This window comes from Leptodactylus fuscus, chromosome 2, assembly GCF_031893055.1.
Source record: "Leptodactylus fuscus isolate aLepFus1 chromosome 2, aLepFus1.hap2, whole genome shotgun sequence".
NCBI classification, from domain to species: Eukaryota; Metazoa; Chordata; class Amphibia; order Anura; family Leptodactylidae; genus Leptodactylus; species Leptodactylus fuscus.
Window position 1 is genome coordinate 97,823,921 of NC_134266.1, and position 23,979 is coordinate 97,847,899.

At 42.4% G+C, this 23,979-nt stretch overlaps 1 protein-coding gene across 1 annotated transcript; it reads right to left on the minus strand.

The window, feature by feature from the left end:
• Window positions 1-269: 269 nt before the first annotated feature.
• On the minus strand, window positions 270-16,508 carry LOC142194913 (glutathione S-transferase Mu 4-like). The gene is made up of 8 exons (XM_075264353.1): window positions 16,412-16,508; window positions 16,251-16,326; window positions 14,637-14,701; window positions 14,432-14,513; window positions 8,346-8,446; window positions 7,377-7,472; window positions 7,156-7,266; window positions 270-1,194 (listed from the first exon to the last, which is right to left on the minus strand). The coding sequence occupies exons 1-8, from the start codon at window positions 16,442-16,444 to the stop codon at window positions 1,105-1,107; spliced, it is 654 nt and encodes a 217-aa protein (XP_075120454.1). The 5' UTR covers window positions 16,445-16,508; the 3' UTR covers window positions 270-1,104.
• Window positions 16,509-23,979: the final 7,471 nt, after the last annotated feature.

The window sequence follows — 23,979 nt, forward strand, 5'->3', positions numbered from 1 at the left end:
CTCTCATTAATGCAGAACTAGGCCTCTGCAGAGACAGTCCGTTGACCTTCCTGGGAAATGTAGGGGTATGTGAGGTGAATAACTAGAGCCAATGTCCTGAATGTCCATTAGGTCTTCTGTGACCCCCATCCTTTCTTTACTTGCCTCCAGCTGACTGTGTGTATATTCACCCTCCTATTCAGCTGGATCCATTTGCCCCCACCATGATATGGCCATTGATGGTGCCTTCTCTCTGGTGCCTCATCATAATAATCCACCAGTACACGCAATAGTTTTCAAAACCACATTTATTTAAAATTCTGAAAAGATACATGGAACAAGCTACAGTGGTGGCCAAAAGAGGTGAATGACAAATTTTGGTTCTCACAAAGTTCGCATCTGCAGTGTTTATAGATCTTTTAGGCTACATGTACATGACTGTGTGCGGTGTTTATCTCACAGGCTCACGACCCCATGACATGTGGTCACACGTTTGGGGGTCATAGAAATTACTAGTTCAGTGTGTTGGCTATGTAAAACATGGCTAGCACACTGACAATATACAGAGTCATGTGCAAGAGGCCTTAAAAGTTTCTAAGGTATTATAAGCATTTCATAATTTGTTAAACTTTTAACAAACATCAAGTTTATGCAAAAACTCAGTTTAGAGTGTTGACCCTTATTTTTTGTTTTACCACAGGTTCTCAATGAGATGGAGATCTGAGGAATTTCCAATAACCCAAAATTGCAATGTCTAATCACTAAGCCACTAATACTTTTGCCTTGTGACATGGTACTCGAACAAAGCTTTCCCCAGCATGATAAATCACCAAATTGCTCCTGCTCTTTTGGAGAAATTATTCTTAGGAGGATGTCTAGATATCATGCTTTATTCCCCAGGATAAAAGCAAAACCAACATGAACAATCTCGCTTTACTATTGGCATGACAATACTAAAAACATTGAAGTAGCAAATTTTGTTAAAAGCCAAATTTGTATCAATCTCAAAACTTTTAACCATGACTGTACACAATTAGAGATGAATTATGGAACAGAATCATTTTAACCCTTCAATATGCAACATGCCACCTTATCAGCTTATTAATACAGTATGTTGCACATAATTTATTTGTTGGCCCATGAAGCCATTCGGTTGTTAATGCGAGTCTTTATATAACGGGGCGTTTTCATGTATGCAGCAATAGCAGGCAGAGCCTAAAAAAAAAGAAAAACAAAGACTAAAATTACAATATTGAAGGAATTTGCTGCAGTAAACAGATCACTTACCATTTCAGGAACTGCATTCTTTGTGTAATAAATAAAATTATATATATGACACACACACAGAGTCAGGATTGAGGGTCTCGGACATAATATATCTGCTCACTGCATACCAGTTCTGTGGGGTATGCTTACGCCTAACTCACCACACACATGCTATGGTAAAAAGGGGTACTTACAGTGTAGGCCAAAAGTATTGGCACCCCTGCAATTCTGTCAGATAATACTCATTTTCTTCCAGAAAATGATTGCAATCACAAATTCTTTGGTATTATTATCTATTATCATTTAATTTGTCTTCAATGGAAAACCACAAAAAGAATTGTCAAAAAGCCAAATCGGATATAATTCAACACCAAAACATAAAAAAGGGGGTGGACAAAAGTTTTGGCACTGTTTGAAAAATCATGTGATGCTTCTCTAATTTGTGTAATTAACAGCACCTGTTACTTACCTGAGGCACCTAACAGGTGGTGGCAATAACTAAATCACACTTGCAGCCAGTTGAAATGGATTAAAATGGAAATGGATTAAAGTTGACTCAACCTCTGTCCTGTGTCATTGTGTGTGCCACATTGAGCATGGAGAAAAGAAAGAAGACCAAAGAACTGTCTGAGGACTTGAGAAGCAAAATTGTGAGGAAGCATGAGCAATCTCAAGGCTACAAGTCCATCTCCAAAGACCTGAATGTTCCTGTGTCTACCGTGCGGTGTCATCAAAAAGTTTAAAGCCCATGGCACTGTGGCTAACCTCCCTAGATGTGGACGGAAAAGAAAAATTGACAAGAGATTTCAACGCAAGATTGTGCGGATGGTGGATAAAGAACCTCGACGAACATCCAAACAAGTTCAAGCTGCCCTGTAGTCCGAGGGTACAACAGTGTCAACCTGTACTATCTGTAGACGTCTGAATGAAAAGGGACTGTATGGTAGGATACCCAGGAAGATCCCACTTCTTACCCAGAGACATAAAAAAGCCAGGCTGGAGTTTGCCAAAACTTACCTGAGAAAACCAAAAACTTTTTGGAAGAGTGTTCTCTGGTCAGATGAGACAAAAGTAGGAAAAGGCATCAACAGAGTTTACAGGAAAAAAAAAAAGACGCCTTCAAAGAAAAGAACACGGTCCCTACAGTCAAACATGGCGGAGGTTCCCTGATGTTTTGGGGGTTGCTTTGTGCCTCTGGCACTGGACTGCTTGACCGTGTGCATGGCATTATGAAGTCTGAAAACTCCCAACAAATTTTGCAGCATAATGTAGGGCCCAGTGTGAAAAAGCTGGGTCTCCCTCAGAGGTCAGGGGTCTTCCAGTTTGCCAAAACTTACCTGAGAAAGCCAAAAACTTTTTTTCCAATAACCAACCAACACACTTCAGGTCAGCACTAGAAAATGGTTTGAGAGAAAGCACTGGAGACTTCTAAAGTGGCCAGCAATGAGTCCAGACCTGAATCCCATAGAACACCTGTGGAGAGATCTCAAAATGGCAGTTTGGAGAAGGCACCCTTCAAATCTCAGGGACCTGGAGCAGTTTCCCAAAGAAGAATGGTCGAAAATTCCAGCAGAGCATTGTAAGAAACTCATTGATGGTTACCGGAAGTGGTTGTTCACGGTTATTTTGTCTAAAGGTTGTGCTACCAAGTATTAGGCTGAGGGTGCCAATACTTTTGTCCGGCCCATTTTTGGAGTTGTGTGTAAAATGATCAATGATTTGACTTTTTTTTCATTCTCTTTTGTGTTTTTTTCATTGCAAGCAAAATAAACGAAGATATTAATACCAAAGAGTTTGTGCTTGCAATCATTTTCTGGAAGAAAATCAGTATTATCTGACAGAATTGCAGGGGTGCCAATACTTTTGGCCAACACTGTAGCTTCCATATTCCCTTCCAGCTCACCTGTCACACTAGGCTACACCCAAACAATCGCAAATCTACACACAAAGCTGCCACCACACACACCACTTAAGGGATTTAATACACAAAAAGGGTACAGTGTTTTACGATAAAAAGATGCAATTAAAAAAAAAAAAAAAAAGACACACAATGTAATTTAACAAAGACCAACTAAGAACAGACCTGTTTGCGCCTTGGAACTAGGCATACAAAACAGAGATCACACTAAGCTATGTCCCCAAAGACTCTGAGAAAAACGGCAGGTATTCCCTCACATATATGAGGCACATACAGGAGCAAAGACCCAATCTCCTAACTATACCCAGGAATGAAAAAAATCCATAACTAAGGAAATTCCCAAATACACAAAACTCATAACATGAAAATCAGCCCCTAAACTAAGCTTCCCTCCCCCTACCTAACTTGACAAAAAAAAAAAGAAAAGAATCTATGTTTACCTATATGCCTGGGGTGGTTACATGACTGACCCAGGCACATTTTCTGATGATCCGGTGATGTGCCGTTTCCGCATTTCCGGAAACGAAACGTCATCAAAACTCCCCTGCCCCATCCCTTATATACTTACCCATCTTCATTCTTCTGGCACTTCCTCTGCTTCTGCCGGCGCCTGAGCAATAAAGCTTTATTGTACAGTCGCCGACAGAAGTGAAGAGCGCATACCACACATGCACAAGAAGTCCACAGAAGAAGGACACAAGACTGGTAAGTATGATTGTGGGGGAGACTGTGGCTGGGTGAGGTAGATAGGGCTACTAGTCCACGGGCTAGCTAGGGAAACAGGGAGGGGTGGATCTTTGGTGTTGTAGGCTAGGACAGCAGGATGCTAGGGGAAAGCATGTAAACAAATGTAGAGGATGTCAGGAGGTCCCAGAGAAAGACAGAAATCACTCAAAACACTGTTAAGAGTATTTTGGTGCCATTAATAACCCATTAATAGCACTAAAATACCTTTTTACGTTTTTTTTTTTGCCCATAAAACTACTTTAACAATTTACTCTGTAACCAAGTCTTCACCAAGGACATTTTCTCTGCCCACCTCAGAGGCCTTTTGGACTGCTCAGATATTTCACTTCCTGCATTCTCTTCTCCCACTCAATCTAGCTCTCACTAGCTTCCAGAGTAAGTAAAACGTATGTTTTTTTTTACAGTGTTAGCCAGTGGGTATGAAATATAAAAAACAAAAAACTTGAGTCTTCAGTAGTTGATGAATTGTTTACTTGTATGTACCAATAACCATTCACCTTCCCACCTAACATTCTATTCTTAAGCATCCTTTTGTACATAAATATGCATCCTTCAGAAATTGTTTTTACATATACCTGAGGAAGAGGCAGAGAGCCTCGAAAGCTTGTAATCTGTCATCATTATTAGTTAGCCAATAAAAAAAGGTATCAACTACTGAAGACTCAGGTTTTTTGTTTTTTAAATTAGCTTCAAGAGATTATGTTTGTTTAGAGCTGCTGATAAGGACTCTCTTTCCTGTTTTTCCGCTGGGAGCGAGACCTTGACCCCAGCTCAATGGGTGGACTGCTGTACATCGATTAGCAAAGGTAGTTGGCAGGTCACCTCATGGATTCTGCTTTAAAAGTTCTGTATAGGATGTATTTGGTTCTTCATAGACTTCACCATTTTTTTTTTTTTTTTGTTACTGTGTCACCCCTATGTTTTAGTGGTTGAAGTGCCTTCCATTTGCGGTGGTCCTGCCCTCAAGCCCGACGTTATTGGTTGGCTAGCCATAGGATTGCCCAATGACTTTTTGAATAGTCTTTACCATTTCAAGTCTCCATATTCCTCCTCAACCTTAAAGGGGTTTTCTGGGCAAAAATTTTTTTTTGTTTTTTTAAGTGTCTGTTAGAGCCAATAATGGGTTAATAAATGCACCCATATACCTTTAGCAGTGTTTTGAGTGACTTCTAAGTGCTTCTGGGAGTTCCTGCATTTGTTTACTTGCTTCAGCTTCCTGCTATGTAACTTTCTCACTAACCCCTCTCACCTTACTCCCCTCTCCTTCCCATACGCCCCCACCCTGTCTCTCCAGCTATCCTGCCCTTTCTTATCTACTAAGCCCAATCTCCAACCCCATTATACAGTATATTAACCTTCCTGCGAGACGGTGCACACTCTTATCCATCGCTTCTGTTTTCTGCATCTATGAAACACTTCTACTGCGCATACGGAAGCTGTGCAGTAGAGGTAGATTATCAGCAGCAGTGCGCCGTATCAGTATAAAGGAGGAGGAGACGTCTCGCAGGAAGAAGTGCGGAGGTCAAGTATAATGAGGTGGATGGGAGTAATAGTGACAATCCATTTCCGGAAATGGGAAAATGGATTGTCACAGGATATGGATAAATATACTTTTTTGATTAATTATGTTATTTAGAAAGTAGGAGGGGGAGGGTGTTTACATTAGTGTAGGGATTTCCAGTTCTCAGACAACCTCTTTAAGATCTTCAATTTGAAATATGCCTAGTTTAAGCAACTCCAATAGGTTTTACTAGCTGCCCGGATTCACATCGCCTCCAACGGAAGAAAATAATTTCTCTTAAGTGGCCGAGATTATGCAACAGGTTAATACCATTATGTTTCATGAGAAAATGAGTTCCACTATTTTTGATGCTTGCCCCATCTTTGACAGGATTTGGGCACCTTGGGTCAACAGGTCACATCCCAGCAATCCCATACAATTTCCAGCTTTAGTCCTGTGACTGGATTGAGTCCTCCATCCCTACTAGCAGATTCTTAGTTGCCTCTTCTGCTGCCTTTTCCATCCTAGTGCTGATTTTCTCCCTTTCCTCTCCTTATTCTGGTTGATTTTTATGTTTTTATTTTTCCTTTATTTACCCTGTTTCCTCGTACACTACCATTTGTTACATGATGTCATCTTTGACATTTAATGCTTGCTGTTTATTGTGTTTTTTTATTCTGTTGTAATTTAATAAATACCTTTGAAACTAAAAACAGCTTCCTCTGTTCTGGAAAGGCTTTATAGAAAATTTTAGACTTTGACCATGGGGATATTTGCCGATCGAAACAGAGGAGCCTTTGTGAGCTCAGACAATGATGTTGGACAAGAGGGCCTGTCTTGTAGTCTCCATTCTAGTTAACCCAAAAGGTGTTTAATGGGTTGAGGTGAAGACTGTGTGAGACAGTCAAATTCTCCCACACCAAATTCACCCAACCATGGCTGTTTGGACCCTGTGCACTAGGCCAGTCATGCTGGAAAAGAACATGGTCTTCCCCCAAACTGTTCCCACAAAGTTGAAAGCATGCAATTTTTCAAAACGTCTTGCTATGCCGAAGCATTAAGACTTCCCTTCACTTGGACTAAGGGCCAAACACTGAAAAACCACCCACAGTTATGTCTCAGACTACAGTCCTCAGAGCGAAAGCACGGAAAGTTATGAGGGTGCCTCTTGCTGGATGGGACGCATTCCCACTCCAATCGGAGCACCATAGATGCTGTACATCCTTCATCTCCAGCATTCCCATTGAAGTGAATGGCAGAAGGGATGTGTCCCATCCAGCAGGCACATGCCTATGTTCAGTCCAACTGCATACAGAGTCAGAATAAAACATGACATTCTCAGGATCGGAGGGGAATCTGTCAGAACCCACCAATCAGCTAGTATCTTCTATTCTATGGATAAATGTGGTGTAAACCCTTTTTCCAGTGGAAGTCTGAAACTGCAGTTACTGAGTTATCAGAATGTCTGCAACTTTTTTTGCATGATGAATTTAAGTGCTGTGACTCTGCCCTGTAACTTTACTTGGTTTGCCACTTCACACACAAGACATACAGAAGATCAACCAGAACGGGAAATTAGCAGGCACGTCCAATGGGGAACAAACCTAAGGGCGGGTTCACACCTGCACGTCTCTGCTTTTAGGTTTCCGTCTTCTGTCCGAGAAATTGGACAGGAGACGGAAACCGGCAGTCACTTTTCAAACCCATTCATAATCTGTCTGACATAAATAAATCTATTATGTACCTCAAATCTTGCATGGAAATCCTGCAGGTTCTTGAACTTTTGCAAGCAGGTAGGATCTAAAATATGGTGTTGATCCAGGACATCATATATGAGAAAGTCTACAAATGTAATCTTTGGAACAGAAAACAGAAACACTGTATATAAGTGATGTAAAAAATTAAAGGTAGAAATGTACATTATATAAGCACACTAGCAACCAGTACATAAAAAGACAATACTACCTTGTCCCCAACAAACCAGTGTCGGTCCCCCAAAAATCGAGAGTATCTTTCCAATACAGCTGGTAACTTTTCAAGGTATGGTCCCTTTAGCTGGTCCTGAAAAGGAAAAGGAAATATATATATATATATATATATATATACATACACGCACAGTCATATATATACACTATCAACATTTTTCAAAGAAAATCTAAGGTTTTCGGCAAGGTTTATAAAAAATATGTAAGTTTTTTTTTTTCTCAATTGCAGGGGAGGACGGAGAATTTGTCAGCCCCTCCACTCCAGTTTTCTGGCATGGATGGGTGATATTGTGGTGCACATTTGGTCAAGTTTTCTTGCGCCAAATTTGCAAGACATTCCCAGTTCTGAAAAGTCCTCGACATTTTCAGCGAATGTGGGTGGAGTGGGGCGGGCCACATGTTACAGAAACGAAGCAAGTACACAAAGTGGAAAAAAAAATTAAATAAATAAAGGCAGCGAAAACGCATCACATGTTTTTCCATTGCATTTTTGTCTCCTTATAAATCTGTTGGGAAAACGCTTGAATTTCTGCTGCTAAAGTTGGCATGCTGTGCAATTTAAAAGCACATGCATTTTTTTCTTAAATGTGAGGATACGATTATCCAGAATCTCATTCACTTTGAAGATACTGTATAAAAGGCAGCTGTTTTTCCTGCAACAGACAAAAGTGCTCGGTTTCCGCAAGAAGGGAAATAACCCAGAATGTATTTCCCATTGCTGTGATAGTTCTGCAGGAGGTTAGGGAGACAACACAACTATACAGATCTTGCTCAGGTTATGAAGCAAGCAAATACAGTTTAAATATAGGGCTAATCCAAAACCAACCAAGACCGAACATCAACCAGGACAACTAACATTATTTTGCTCACATCAGTTAATACAATATAAAAACCAATACAAGTTTCCTTGCATGAATGAGAAACACATTCCATTTTAGGCTTTACTTACAAACTGAGGGCTGTATGTAATAAATACAAGCCGCATCCGGAAATCCATGGCTTCATTTTCAAGAAGTGACACAAGGTTCTGTTCACTCTCAGTATTACCACCTGCAAAACAGCAAGCACAAGTCATTCCACTTTTAAAAGAGCATTTTTTAGAACATGTATGAAATCGTACTTTATGTACTGTCAGGGTCTGGGGTTGCTAGGTGGGGTGGCATAGACACAAAAGTCCAGTTTCTTTTAGTCCATAACATAAGTAGAGTTTATTTTCACTCAAAAAGGTAGTGCAGCAACAAAAAGGAAACAATAAAAAAATAAATACCTGCCGGGCTAGGCTCTAACTAAACATAGAATAGGTTACCTCACCTAGAATAACAGAAATCCAAAAGCCAGTAGAATCACTCAGGACACAGCTCCAAAAATATGACCTCTTTCGCTCTCCAGCCAAACTCTGCCCAGAGTCTTCTGCTGGAGCTGGCTTCTTAAGCCTCCTTTGATGAGCAGACTCTCTGCAGCTGAGTCGCTGCTGGAACATCCCCAAAGTGTGGACTGGAGGGGGGTGGAATGACAGGTCCCACTACCAACCTACCTGCCATTCCTAAAAATCCAGCCCAGTAACCGGAACTTTGAAATAACCCTCAGCAGACAATAGTTATCTACTGAGAAACATTCTTTCTGGAGTTTTCTCATCTCACCCACCTTAGTAGTCTGGGTGAGATGTACACCCCCTCCATTACCTGGCCGGCCATCAGCTTACAGTACTTATGTACTTTGGCCACTATTGACGGCAAAAGTTGGAGGGTGTGTGTGGGGGGGTGAGATTATGAACAAAAGTCTATGGTACATCCTCCTCTAGGTTTATCTGAAGTGAGAGGGACAGGAGAATAATAAAGTTGTTTTCTCCTCTTCCTGCACTGTCAACTATGTTCCCTTACATATTGAAAAATGAAAGTGTGAATATTTGCACACCCTGTGATCAGTAAAACAGAACAAAAGAGAGCATTGGTTTTTATAGTTCTGGGACTAATTGTTAGTAAACAATGGACGTGTAAATAATAACATCGCAATCAATATGCCCGTATTCCATTTGTAAAAAATACAGATAGAACATGTGCATGAAAAGTAGAAGTGTGATTAAGACCTAAAGCAACTTAAAATGAAAAAGGTGGAACCATCACTGGTCCAAATCCTACTGGGCTAAATTCAAGTGAGTGTCACTGAAGCTGCTGATTGGCTTCAGCGGTCATTTGATCACTGAGGTCAATCAGCGAAGGGTATGCAATGTCACTACCTGTGACACCATAAGTCTCTTCCTGATTGGCCTCAGCGGTCACAGTAGATCTCAGAAAGACTTGTTGAGCAGAAGATCCAAAACGCCCTGGGGGGACACCGGAACATTAATATATTTAGCCAGTTCAGCAAGTTGGACGTTAGATCTAGGGTGCTTTGAGTTTCTTTTAGTCAGCCTTTGCCTGTGCTTAACATGTTTTCGATAGTGAGTAAACGAGTATCAGATGGCCAGAAGGGCAAATGTACAAAAGCCTCAAAAGGACATGCAGTGCAATAGGGAGTCCAATCCCAAGAGGACTAAAACGAGCAGCTTGAAGAAGTGACCATGTTAAAGGGATTCTATCAATAAAACAACATTTTTTTCCTCGATAACACATAGGAATAGTCTTAAGAAAGGCTATTATTCTACCTTTAGATGTCTTCACCGCGCCACCGTTCGGTAGAAATCCGCATTTTCTTCAGTATGTAAATGAGTTCTCTCACAGCACTGGGGGCGGTCCCCAGCGCTCAAACAGCACTGGGGGTGTCCCCAATGCTGCGAGAGAACTCACCGACGCCTCTTCTTCTGGAACGGACTCTCCCCGAGTCTTCTTTTGGCGCTGGCTTCAAATTTCTAGGCATGCGCAGTAGGCTCTGCCATCGGGCCTCGGGCAGAGCCGACAGTTCATACCCGCCTGGTGTAAGTGGCCATTTTCTTGTGGCCGCTTACACATTAAGCTGGGGTAAGCGGCCACAAGAAAATGCCCGTGCGCATGTGCAGCTGGCTCTGCTTGAGGCCCGATGGCAGAGCCGACTGCGTGTGCGTAAAAGTTTGACCCCTGCGCCAGAAGACGCGAGGAGAAGCCATTCCAAAAGAAGATGGAGGCGGCGCTGGAGAGTTGTCTTACAGCATTGGGGACACCCCCAGTGCTGTTTGAGCGCTGGGGACCGCCCCCTGTGCTGTGAGAGAACTCATTTGCATACAGAAGTAAACCGGGATTTCTACCCAATGGCGGCGCGGAGAAGACATCTAAAGGTAGGAGAATAGCCTTTCTTAAAGCTATTCATACGTGTTAGTGAGAAAAATAAAACATTTTAACCCCTTCCCGACATGCGCCGTAATAGTACGGCGCGTGTCGGGTCTGTAACTATGGCGACCGCCCGGGAGCCGGGCGGCCGTCATAGCCGCCGGGTGTCTACTGCTTCAAGCAGTAGACAACCGGCTCTAATGCCTCCGATCGGTCCCCGGACCGATCGGAGGCATTAACCCCTCCGGCGCTGCTGTCAAAGGCGCCGGAGGCGCCATCTTCCCGGCGGCGCATGGGCGCCGCCATTTTGGCAGGGATCGCCGGCTCCTGGAGCATGCTCCAGGGCCGGCCCCCCGTTGCCATGACAGCCGGGAGCCTTGTTAAGGGCTCCCAGCCAGTCTGCAAATTCTCTCTTTTGCAGGCTGGTGTATACAGCCTGCAAAAGAGATGATGCTTTTTTGCAAAGCATTGCAATGCATTAGCATTGTAATGCATTGCATTAGTGATCAGACCCCCTGGGGTTCAACACCCCTAGGGGGTCTAATAAATGCAAAAAAAAAATAAAAAAAAAAGTAAAAAAAAAATATAAAAAAATATAAAAAGTATTAAAAGTTCAAATCACCCCCCTTTCCCTAGAACAGATATAAAAGTAGTTAAAAACTGTGAAACATATACATGTTAGGTATCCCCGCGTCCGAAATCGCCCGCTCTACAAATCTATACAAATATTTTTCCTGTTCGGTAAACGCCGTAGCAGGAAAAATAGTCAAAAGTGCCAAACCGCCGTTTTTTCACTGTTTTAATTCTGCTAAAAATTTGAATAAAAAGTGATCAAAGCAATAACATTTCCCGAAAATGGTAGAACTAAAAAGTACACCCGGCCCCGCAAAAAAAGACGCCCTATGCATCCCCGTACACCTATGTATAAAAAAGTTACGGCCGTCGGAATATGGTGACTTTTAGAAAAAAACATTTTTAACACCGTTTTGGAAATTTTTTTAGGGGTCAAAATGTAAATAAAACCATATAAATTTGGTATCCCTGGAACCGTACCGAAACACAGAATATAAGGGACATGTCATTTTGGCTGCACAGTGAACGCCGTAAAACCAAAGCCCGTAAGAAAGTCGCAGAAATGCATTTTTTCTTCAAATCCACCCCATTCTGAATTTTTTTCCTGCTTCCCAGTACATTATATAGAATAATTAATGGTGGCATCATGAAGAAAAAATTGTCCCGCAAAAATTAAGACCTCATATGACTCTGGGAGCGGAGAAATAAAAAAGTTATGGGGTTTAGAAGGAGGGGAGTCAAAAACGAAAAACGAAAATCAAAAAATGCCATCGGCGGGAAGGGGTTAATAATAGGATCCCTTTAACCACTCCCGCACCGCCCATAGAATATAAACGTCTGGGAAGTGATTGCCTAGTTCTGACAGGACGTACCAGTATGTCCAGTCAGAACACAGTAGCTGCACGGAGATCGTGCAGCTACTAAAGCTGGGAGCCGGCTGTAACTTATGCCGGAGCTCCCAGAGAGATGGCAGGGAAGATTTATTACCTCCCCTCAGCTATGGGCACTGCAATGATGTGGCCGCCCTCTGACCCGGCGGTCACGTGATCCGCTGGGAGCAGCGTCTTGCAAGAGCTGCTGGGTCCTACAGGACCCAGATCAGCTCTGCATACTGTGTATACAGCGTGCAGGAGGATGTATTCCTCCTGCAACTGAGGCTAAATGTACCAGTCCCAGTTATAGGAGAAATCAGCCTCCAGTACAAAAAAAAAAAAAAAAAAAAGTGATCAGATGTCCCCAAAGGTCTCTTATCACCTTATTGGGACGCAATCTGAAAAAAATAAAATAAAAATCTAATAAAAAAAAGTTTTAAAAAAATGTAAATAAAATAATAATAATAAAAAAAAAATACGCTAATAAAACGCCGTTATTAAAGGTTATAGCCCCACCCCCGATGACACCCTATAAAATAAAAATTACTGTAACGGAGAGGAAAAACTATATTATAAAGTTTTTCAGTGACACTTTGTGTTATTAAATAAAAAAATAAATACATTAAAAACCAGACAAAATTTCCCTCCTATTTTGTTTATATTTTCCTGGATATAAAAAAATTTAAACACATTTGAAAATAAAAACATAAAAATAAAGCCCTATGTGTCCCCGAAAAAAGACGCAAAAATTAGTTGACTGAGACATACGACAAAAATGTTACAGACCTCTAAATCGCATATACAAAATAAACCTAAAATGTGTGTCTGGTCCTGGACCACAAATTGACCCAGTACTGAAGTGGTTAAAGAACAGCCACTAAACAATTCCAGCAAGGAAGCAAAGGAAGTGGAGGTGCAGACATGAAATTTGAGTTGAGGCACGAAGTCTTACTCGGCCAGGAGGTATTGATGAAGCACCATTGCAAGAGGATCAAGCGAGATCTTTATTTGCTCTTGGCATCTCATCTAGAGATGAGAGAAATGATGATGATGGTGGCCTACACAACTTAGCCTCCTGGAAGCTAGCAACAGTGCAGGAAGAGGAGAAAATGATTTTATTCTCCTGTCCCTGTCACTTCAGATAACGCAAGGGGAAGGGATACCAAGAACTTTTATTCACAATACCATTCCCCAATATTAATCAGAAGCATACTTGTCATTTCACCCCTTATATGTTGTGGTCAATGCTGACTGCAGCACCTAAATCATTTCATAGAGGGAGAAAAAAACAAAAAACAAAACCCACATGACTTTTTTTTCTCCCTTGGTAAAGAAATAAAAAAAGGAATTAAAACACACAATTGATATCACCACATTCATAAGAACCCCTAAAATATAGTAAGGGCGGGTTCACATCTGCGCCCGGTCTCTGCTTTAGCCAATCTGGCGGGTTTCCGTCTTCCGCCCCAAGAAACTGGACAGAGGATGGAAACCCAGCAGTCAGTTTTTTTTTTAACTGGACACAAAGTCCTGCATGTCCGGTTAAAAAAACAACAAAAAAAACAGTTTCGCCATGGACGAGCAGAAGACACGCACAGGCAGTCACTTTGCAAACCCATTAAAGCAAAAGGGTTTGAAAACTGACCACTGGGTTTCCGTCCCCTGTCCAGTTTTTTGGAGCAGAAGACGGTAACCCAATGGATTGGCTAAAGCGAAGACCAGGTGCAGGTGTGAACCCACCCTTAGTATGTTATTTATTCGACCTGGCAAATGCCATAAACATTAAAATTTAGATGTCAGAATTGATGTATTTTGATTTTCACCTCTCAAAAACAGAAAGAATTAAAAACTAATCAAAAAGTCTTTTGTACCCACAAAATTCAAGGTCTCGTAAAGCTACAGTACATTGAAATAAAATGTAAAGCTATAAATGCGGGAATGTAAAGAGGGATAAAATGTTACGGGTGGGAAATGCACAGAATGTGTTATGTGCCAGTAATATTTATTTCAGATGAAAAGAGGATTGCCTAAATTTTGAAGTTACAATAACATGCATACCAGTGGGAGTTCAATGGCAAGAGAATGGAGGTTCCATTCCCCTGTCCAAAAGGAACGGCAGGCCAAGCATGAGCACTGCTGCTCCGTTCTCTCTCTAAGACGCTACTAGAGATAGCCACAAACAGTGCATGGCTATCTCATGCAGTCCCACAGAGAATTATTGGCAGTGCGTATGCTCAGACTGCTGCTCAATTTAGCCAGAAGAACAAGACTTGTGAATATGAGAGAATTTTTTTAAAATTTAATTAGAAAAGTAATCTGTATTTAATAAACTCAACGTCCATACTCACACATTCCATGCTTGCGGGCAATGTAGCGCAGAATGGTGTTACTCTGTGTTAACTTAACGTCTCCATCCAAAAGGTAAGGCAACTACACAATATAAAATATTCCATCATTACTAACTTGGTTCTAGAGCAAATTCTGATCAGTACTGCCATATTTGTTCATTAACCCACAACTAAGTTATGACTTCCCTTCACCAGGTTTACATACATTGGGAAAGTCCAAGCCCAGCTTTTCTTTTTCAGCCAACCACTGACTCTTGTCATAATCTGGAGCTATATGGAGAGGAAGAAGAATTAGTTCAAAGAAGTGCCAGGAAAAAAAAAACAAAAAAAAACTGGCAGAGTGACTCACAGGACTAATGTGCTGACAACATGCATAATGCAGAATTTATCATCTATATAGGGTGCATGTTGTTGTCTTTTTTGGGTTGTCTGTGGATCCAAGTGACCCCCACTGACAGAAAGTAGGCAGAAAAAAATGCAGTCACTTTTCCCTTCATATGACAGCAAGCAAAGTCCAGAGGTATTGGCAAATGTAAAACTTCTATTTATTGGTCGTAAAACCTGAGACCAAAAAACATTTTATCTCTGGACTTTGTCACTTCAAGAGAGTGACAAAGTCCACTTTTTTCCTGCCTACATTCAAACAAAAATATTAGTAGGAACAATAATATGGCATTCAGTATGGACGTATAGCAGTCACATGCACCTAATTTATCAAATGTGACCATCCACCAAAAAAGCAGCTTTCAGTTTTCCAGACAAGTTTAACTACTTCATGCCCCAGGATATAAAAGGACAGTGCAGTAAACGGGTCATTCCTACAGACTGCCATCCTTCGACATACAGATAGTGGTTTAGGCAATGATGCTATACACATGCCATGGCCGCTGGATGCTACTAGAGCAAACATCCCGCTATAACAGCAGAGTTTGAGATAACTGTGAATCCGGCTATTCCACAGTCAGTAGTAATTTCAGCACCAGTGGGTGGTTTTCGGCCGGCTACTATGGCAGCCAGGAGACTTCTGAAAGCTTCCACGCCTATTATAGTAATACAGGTACAGTATATAATGGGAGCACTGGAAATAGGTGAAGTATACCACATTGCATCCTCATCAAAAAAAATAGGGATCACTATAGCTACATTCACAAGAGGGGTAAAATCCGTTGTCAGGATGAGTGAGGGGCTCTCAGTAGTGGGATCACACTAATCAGCAATTTCACCTCTATTTTTTCTCCATATAAAAACAAAAATAAAATCATAAGGCCTGGTTCACATCTGCGTTTGGGTTTCTGGTCGGGTAGTCTGCTTGGAGACCCCTCTAGAGGAAAACTATCCACATATAAAAGCGGTTACCTAAGAAAACCCGCGGACCCCATACACTACAATGGGGTCTATGTGGCTTCTTGCAGGACTTTTCTCCACATATTTCCTGCGGATAGGGGAACGGAACGGCTAGAATGCAGATGTGAACAGGGTCTAACAATGAACATTCATAGTACAAATTAAAACTGCATCTTGTGGCACTAAAACACTTTACAGAGCTCCCTAAAGGTCAGAAACAAATTTACAGGTGCCAGTATTTGGCAACTAGAAAAAAAAAATCAACTACACCAAGCTTGCAAAAAATCTCCCGTGTGAACATACCCTAAGTTGGGCCCCTTGATTAAGTGACTGGGCCCACCAGACTGGATATATACAGCACGCTCTATATTCTGCGCACATGAAGTAATCCACTAGGATTTCTAATGTAAACTCCAGGCTGCCTTGTCACGGGTGAGCAGTCTCTCACTGCAGTGGCAGAACAGGAGCCGCTCACCTTCCCCGGTCACATAGATCTTCTCCTCATAAGGAATCCCGGTGTATTCCAGTAGCAGGCGGACCGCATGGCAGAGCTAGATGAAGAAGAAGACAGTATCACATTACTAGTCTGTCGGAGTGTGGTGATATCTACCATATAACTGTCAGTCCTCCTCTCACCCCACGAATATCCCAGTAGCCGAGGATCATCATCTTGTCTAGTAATTTGTCTGCTCTGATCGCTGCGCCTTCAACTCGCCAAGAGAAAAAAAAAACAAAAAAAAAACCCCTCATTCAATCACGTGACTCGCTCCTGGAATAACAGCGAATAAGGTCAGGCTGGGTGAGACGAAGTGCTGAGAGAAGGCGCCAAGTGCTGGAGTCTGTAACTCTGCTGTGCAAATACTATGAGGTAGAGGGGATAGTTATTATTGGTGTTCAAACTATCAAACATGGCCCCACTTGTACATTGTATTTGTTATAACCCTTATTACAACATTCATGTGAAGGGAGGAGAACTCACATGATGCTTTGTGTTCTGTTCTATCCCCTTAACCCCTTCCCTCGGGTGACATTTTTCAATTTTCGTTTTTGACTCCTCACCTCCCAAACTCCATAACGTTTTTATTTTTCCATTCACAGAGCCATTTGTGGGACAAGTTTTTCTTCATAATAGTACCATTTATTATTCTGTACAATGTAAAATGTTGCAAAGAATTTTTTTTTAGGGCTAGTTCACACGTGAACAAAGGGGCGGATTTTGACAGTGGATTTCGCTTCAAAATCTGCCCTTTTACAATAGTGATCTATGTAGATTGCATTTTTTTTCTGCTAGCAGAAAAAAAGAAGCGACATGACCTTTTATCAGGCGGAAGCCGTGGCGCACTGAGCCGCAGCTTCCGCCTAGCAGCAGCACCCTCCGTTGTCGGGTCATTCATTTGAGCGGGCTACGGAGGGGAAAGCCGTGACCGTGATGGTTGTGGCAGGCGGGTTTTGACTCGAGAGTGACGCAGCTCCCGCGTCACTCTCTGTGTCAAAATCCGCCCCCATGTGAATGAGCCCTAAAGTTGCCGTATCCTGGCACCCAAAACTTTTTTTATATTTCTGTGTACAGAGATGCATAAGCAACATCTTTTTGCGGGGTCAGGTGTACTTTTTAATACTATTTTGGGAAATGTCTATTGCTTTGATCACTTTTTATTTAAATTTTTATCAGAGGTGAAACAGCCTTCACTGTACAGGAAAATATTTTTTATAGATTTGTAAACCAGGTGTTTCCAGACACAGAGATACCTAATGTGTATGTGTCTCACAATACTTAAAGAGGACCTTTCATCAGATCGGGCACATGCAGTTTTATATACTGCTGGAAAGCTGACAGCTGACAGACTGTCGGCTTTCCCGATCTGTGCCCGGTGTACAGCGCTATCGGTCCCGGGACCGTAGTACTTTAGTGTCAGAAGGGCGTTTCTGACAGTTAGCTAGGGACGCCCTTCTGCCCAGCAGCGCCTATCGCGCTGTGCTCTAAGACCGGGGAGGAACGTCCCCTTCCTCTGCTCACACAGCTCGTCCATAGACGAGTATTATCAGGAGCGGGAGGGGGGAGTTCCTCCCCGCTCCACAGTACAGCGCGTTAGGCACTGCTGGGCAGAAGGGCGTCCCTGGCTAACTGTCAGAAACGCCCTTCTGACACTAAAGCGCTACGGTACCGGGACCGATAGCGCTTTACATCGGGCACAGATCGGGAAAGCCGACAGTGAATTCAGTGCACTGTCAGCTTTCGAGCAGTATATAAAACTGCATGTGCCCGATCTGATGAAAGGTCCTCTTTAAAGGGATTCTATCATTAAAATTGTATTTTTTCTGCCTACCACGTCGGAATAGCCTTCAGAAAGGCTATTCTTCTCCTACCTTTAGATATCTTCTCCGTGCCGCGGGATGGTAGAAATCCCAGTTTTCGGTATGAAAATGAGTTCTCTCCAGCTTCTCTTCATCTTCATCTGGAACGGCCTCTCTTCACATATTTTTCTGGAGTTGGGTTCAAACTTCTAGGCCTCGGGCAAAGCCGACTGCGCATGCCTGACGGCCACAAAAAAAATGGCCGCTTCAACAGTACTGTAAGCAGCCATTTTCTCATTGCCGGCAGTCATGGGCAGTCAGCTTTGCCTGAGGCTTAAAAGTTAGAAGACACCACCGGAAGAAGACAAGGTGAAGACCTCGTTGCAGAAGAAGATGGAAGCGGCGCTGGAGAGTTCTCTGGCAGCATTGGGGACGCCCCCAGTGCTGCGAGAGAGCTCATTTACATACCAAGAAAAATGGAATTGCAGGCGAACGGTGGCGCGGAGAAGACAAGGACAGGTAGGAGACGAATAGCCTTTCTTAAGGCTATTTTGACATGTTAGGGAGAAAAAAATGTGTTTAAAATATAGGATCCCTTTTTTAAAAAAAAAAAAAGCAACTGGGAGTGTCCTTGCTACAACAGAAGCAATTGCAAAAAAAACATTCCTTATATGGGCTCTATCACTGGGAAAAGTCATTTTTAACTAATCACATGCTTGCATAGCCTTTAGAACTTCTATTCCACACTTACCTTTAGTATGTAGCTTGCCTCAGTGGTTTCTGAATAAGTCCGTTTTTATTCATATGCTAATGAGCTTTCAGCCAGCTCAGGAAGTTCCCAGCAGCCTCCTCTCTCCTATTATCTCCTATGTGTGTGAGGCAAACAGGCAGCTGAGTCATCAGCAGCAGCAGCCTCCCATAGGAAACAACAGGAGAGGAGTGCACGATGTATCGTGCAACAGTCTAATTAGCATATGAATAAAAACTGACTTATTCAGAAACCACCAAGGCAATCGGTGCTCACAATGCACATTTTTCCCTATCAGTATGTCTTTGGAATATGGGATGGAAATCCATGCAAACAAGGGGAGAACATACAAACTCCTTGCAGATGGTTTTATGCCCATGATGGGATTTGAACACCAGGACTCCAGCACTGCAAAGCTGCAGTGCTAACCACTGAGCCACTGTGTGGACCCCTTTGTAGAAAGGCTTTTGAGATGGATGCTACCCCATCATCTGCTCTATCCTGTGTGGAGACGTTATCTGCATCAGAATCCTCTCTGCTGTCTGTGCCGCGGGAAAGAGATGGCACCATCTTAAGAGGGCCTGTCGGTTAGTGCGCATTCTTCTTTTTAAGAAATCTTTGTAGGTCACCCTGTTGTTTCAGAGGTTCGGAAGTGCCGGGGAGGTCAGGGCCCCTTTTCTTGCTAGACTTTACCATAATGCCGATGCACAATGCCGTGGAAAAGGGAAAATCGAGCTAGCAGCAGCAGAGCTCTAGGCGAACACAGCCATTACAGAGCACGGTCAGACTCAATATTGGTCTGAAAGTGGCCAACCCCTTTATCCCTGGCTTTGGCCCAGGCATCAACCTTAACTCTACAGATATACCACAACAAAGACTCAAGGGACCAAGAAATTAATATAAAAATAGCAAAAATATTTATTGTAGATCAAAATACTAATAAAAAAGACATACAACACAATGGAGGACAACATAGGAGGGTCCACCTAGATGGCTAGCGGACAATACCGTGACCCTCCCACTAATGGTTTACTGGAGATAACCCCTGGACATGTACGGTATACAAATACAATCAAATAATGAATATAAATATATATATATATATATATATATATATATATATATATATATATATATATACACACACACTGTCCCAATAAGGTCCTCAATCCGAGTGGTAGCACCCATATAATGAATATGATAATAAACACTACCTAATAGGAAAGTAGTTTATATGAATGATGAAATGAGGGAAATATAAGGGCAAGTCTAATACATACCAATCAACATGCTGGCAGTGTCAATATACCACACAGGGGATAAACAACAGAGCGCCACTATGAGAACAAACCAAATGCACCGACACGCATTTCGCCTTAGCGTGGCTTCATCAGGAAGCGATACGATATATAAATCCTACTAAATACATGTAACAAGGTACACCTGTGTTCTTGTAACAGCACAGCGTCCCACTTCCGTGTCTGGCCGTATGTGCACAGTGACGTCATCACGCATGCTTAGCGTGACGACGCCAATGCTCACATAGAAGTCACTAAATAAAGTTGGGCCGAATGCGCAGGCGTGAACGCATGGTCCAAAATATAAAAGATAGAGGCCACATAATACATCAATATTGCACTACATGAAAATGGCCCAGTCTCTAACCCTAACCCTTTGGAACAACCCTAACCTTAGATTTATCCCAACTCCCCACACTAATTTTACCCTAGCTTTGTCCAAGTCCACAACCCTAACCCTACCTTTAGACCAGCCCTAACCCTAGCTTTGTTCCAGCCACAACCCTAACCAAAACTTTTTCCAAGCTTGTCACACTACCTTTAGTTTATTGGCAGCATTCACCTATAAATAATGTGTTATTCTAGCCCCCAAAGTTTACCTTAGCATTGACCCAGTCTTTAACCCTAACCCTACCTTTAGACCAGCCCTAACCCTAACCTTAGCTTTATCCCAGCTCCCCACACTAACTTAAGTTTAATCCCAGCACTCAACCCTTATCCTAGTGTTATTTTAGCCCCCAAATTGAACCGTAACTTTGGCCCAGTTCTCAACCCTAACCCTAACTTTGTTCCATTCTGAACCCTGAAACTTTTTCCCAGCTCCCCACACTAACTTTTGTTTATTCCCACCACTCATCCCTTGTCTTAGTGTTATTCTAGCCTCCAAACTGAACTCTAGCTTTGTCCCAGCCCCAACCCTAACTGAAACTGTTTCCAAGCGCCCCAAACTACCTTTAGTTTATTGGCAGCACTCAACTATGAATAATGTGTTATTCTAGTCCCCAAAGTTTACTTTAGCTTTGGCCCAGTCCTTAAACCTAACCCTAGCTTTGATCCAACCACAACCCTAACCAAAACTTTTTCCAAGCTCCCCACACTACCTTTAGTTTGTTGGCAGCATTCACCTATAAATAATGTGTTATTCTAGCCCCCAAAGTTTACCTTAGCATTGGCCCAGTCTTTAACCCTAACCGCTGATTTATCGCAGTCCTTAAGCCTAACCTTAGCTTTATCCCAGCTCCCCACACTAAATGAAGTTTAATCCCAGCACTCAACCTTTACCCTAGTGTTATTTTAGCCCCCAAACTGAACCGTAACTTTGGCCAAGTTCTCAACCCTAATCCTAGGTTTGTTCCAGCCTGAACCCTAACTGAAACTTTTTCCCAGCTCCCCACACTAACTTTTGTTTATTCCCAGCACTCAACCCTTGCCATAGTGTTATTCTAGCCTCCAAACTGAACTCTAGCTTGGTCCCAGCCCCAACCCTAAGTGAAACTTTTTCCAAGCTCTCCAAACTACCATTAGTTTTTTAGCAGCACTCAACTATGAATAATGTGTTATTCTAGCCCCCAAAGTTTACCGTAGCTTTGGCCCAGTCCTTAAACCTAACCCTAGCTTTGTTCCAGCCACAACCCTAACCAAAACTTTTTCCGAGCTCCCCACACTACCTTTAGTTTATTGGCAGCATTCACCTATAAATAATGTGTTATTCTAGCCCCCGAAGTTTACCTTAGCAATGACCCAGTCTTAGCCCTAACCCTAGCTTTAGAACAGCCCTAACCCTAAACTTAGCTTTATCCCAGCTCCCCACACTAACTTTTGTTTATTCCCAGCACTCAACCCTGGCCCTAGTGTTATTCTAGCCTCCAAACTGAACTCTAGCTTTGTCCCAGCCCCAACGCTAACTGAAACTTTTTCCATAATGTGTTATTCTAGCGCCCAAAGTTTACCTTAGTTTTGGCCCAGTCCTTAACCCTAACCCTAGCTTTGTTCCAGCCACAACCCTAACCGAAACTTTTTCCAAGCTCCCCACACTACCTTTAGTTTATTGGCAGCACTCACCTGTAAATAATGTGTTATTCTATCCCCCAAAGTTTACCTTAGCATTGACCCAGTCTTTAACCCTAACCCTAGCTTTAGACCAGCCCTAACCCTAAACTTAGCTTTATCCCAGCTCCCCACACTATCTTTTGTTTATTCCCAGCACTCAACCCTTGCTCTATTGTTATTCTAGCCTCCAAACTGAACTCTAGCTTTGTCCCAGCCCCAACCCTAACTGAAACTTTTTCCAAGCTCCCCAAACTACCTTTAGTTTACTGGCAGCACTCAAATATGAATAATGTGTTATTCTAGCCCCCAAAGTTTACCGTAGCTTTGGCCCAGTCCTTAAACCAAACCCTAGCTTTGTTCCAGCCACAACCCTAACCAAAACTTTTTCCGAGCTCCCCTCACTACCTTTAGTTTGTTGGCAGCATTCACCTATAAATAATGTGTTTTCTAGCCCCCAAAGTTTACCTTAGCTTTGGCCCAGTCCTTAAACCTTACCCTAGCTTTGTTCCAGCCACAACCTTAACCAAAACTTTTTCCAAGCTCCCCACACTACCTTTAGTTTATTGGCAGCATTCACCTATAAATAATGTGTTATTCTAGCCCCCAAAGTTTACCTTAGCAATGACCCAGTCTTAGCCCTAACCCTAGCTTTAGAACAGCCCTAACCCTAAACTTAGCTTTATCCCAGCATCCCACACTAACTTTTGTTTATTCCCAGCACTCAACCCTTGCCCTAGTGTTATTCTAGCCTCCAAACTGAACTCTAGCTTTGTCCCAGCCCCAACGCTAACTGAAACTTTCTCCATAATGTGTTATTCTAGCCCCAAAGTTTACCTTAGCTTTGGCCCAGTCCTTAACCCTAACCCTAGCTTTGTTCCAGCCACAACCCTAATCAAAACTTTTTCCAAGCTCCCCACACTACCTTTAGTTTATTGGCAGCATTCACCTATAAATAATGTGTTATTCTAGGCCCCAAAGTTTACCTTAGCATTGACCCAGTCTTTAACCCTAACCCTAGCTTTAGACCAGCCCTAACCCTAAACTTAGCTTTATCCCAGCTCCCCACACTATCTTTTGTTTATTCCCAGCACTCAACCCTTGCTCTATTGTTATTCTAGCCTCCAAACTGAACTCTAGCTTTGTCCCAGCCCCAACCCTAACTGAAACTTTTTCCATAATGTGTTATTCTAGCCCCCAAAGTTTATCTTAGCTTTGACCCATTCCTTAACCCTAACCCTAGCTTTGTTCCAGCCACAACCCTAACCAAAACTTTCTCCAAGCTCCCCACACTACATTTAGTTTATTGGCAACATTCACCTATAATTAATGTGTTATTCTAGCCACCAAAGTTTACCTTAGCTTTGGCCCAGTCCTTAACCCTAACCCTAGCTTTGTCGCAGCCCCAACCCTATCTGAAACGTTTTCCAAGCTCCCCACACTACCTTTAGCTTATTGGCAGCATTCACCTATAAATAATGTGTTATTCTAGCCCCCAATGTTTACAACCCTAACCAAAACTTTTTCCAAGCTCCCTACACTACCTTTAGTTTATTGGCAGCATTCACCTCTAAATAATGTGTTATTCTAGCCCCCAAAGTTTACCTTAGCATTGACCCAGTCTTTAACCCTAACCCTAGCTTTAGACCAGCCCTAACCCTAAACTTAGCTTTATCCCAGCTCCCCACACTAACTTTTGTTTATTCCCAGCACTCAACCCTTGCCCTAGTGTTATTCTAGCCTCCAAACTGAACTCTAGCTTTATACCAGCCCCAACCCTGACTGAAACTTTTTCCAAGCTCCCCAAACTACCTTTA

Excerpts from the sequence above, each read along its gene's own strand:
- LOC142194913 (XM_075264353.1), bottom strand. The coding sequence starts at position 16,444 with ATGATGATCCTCGGCTACTGGGATATTCGTGGG. Across the intron at positions 14,702-16,250 it reads GATCTATGTGACCGGGGAAG|CTCCAGATTATGACAAGAGT; the intron begins GTGAGCGGCTCC and ends CTCTCCATATAG. Across the intron at positions 14,514-14,636 it reads TGGGCTTGGACTTTCCCAAT|TTGCCTTACCTTTTGGATGG; the intron begins GTATGTAAACCT and ends TATATTGTGTAG.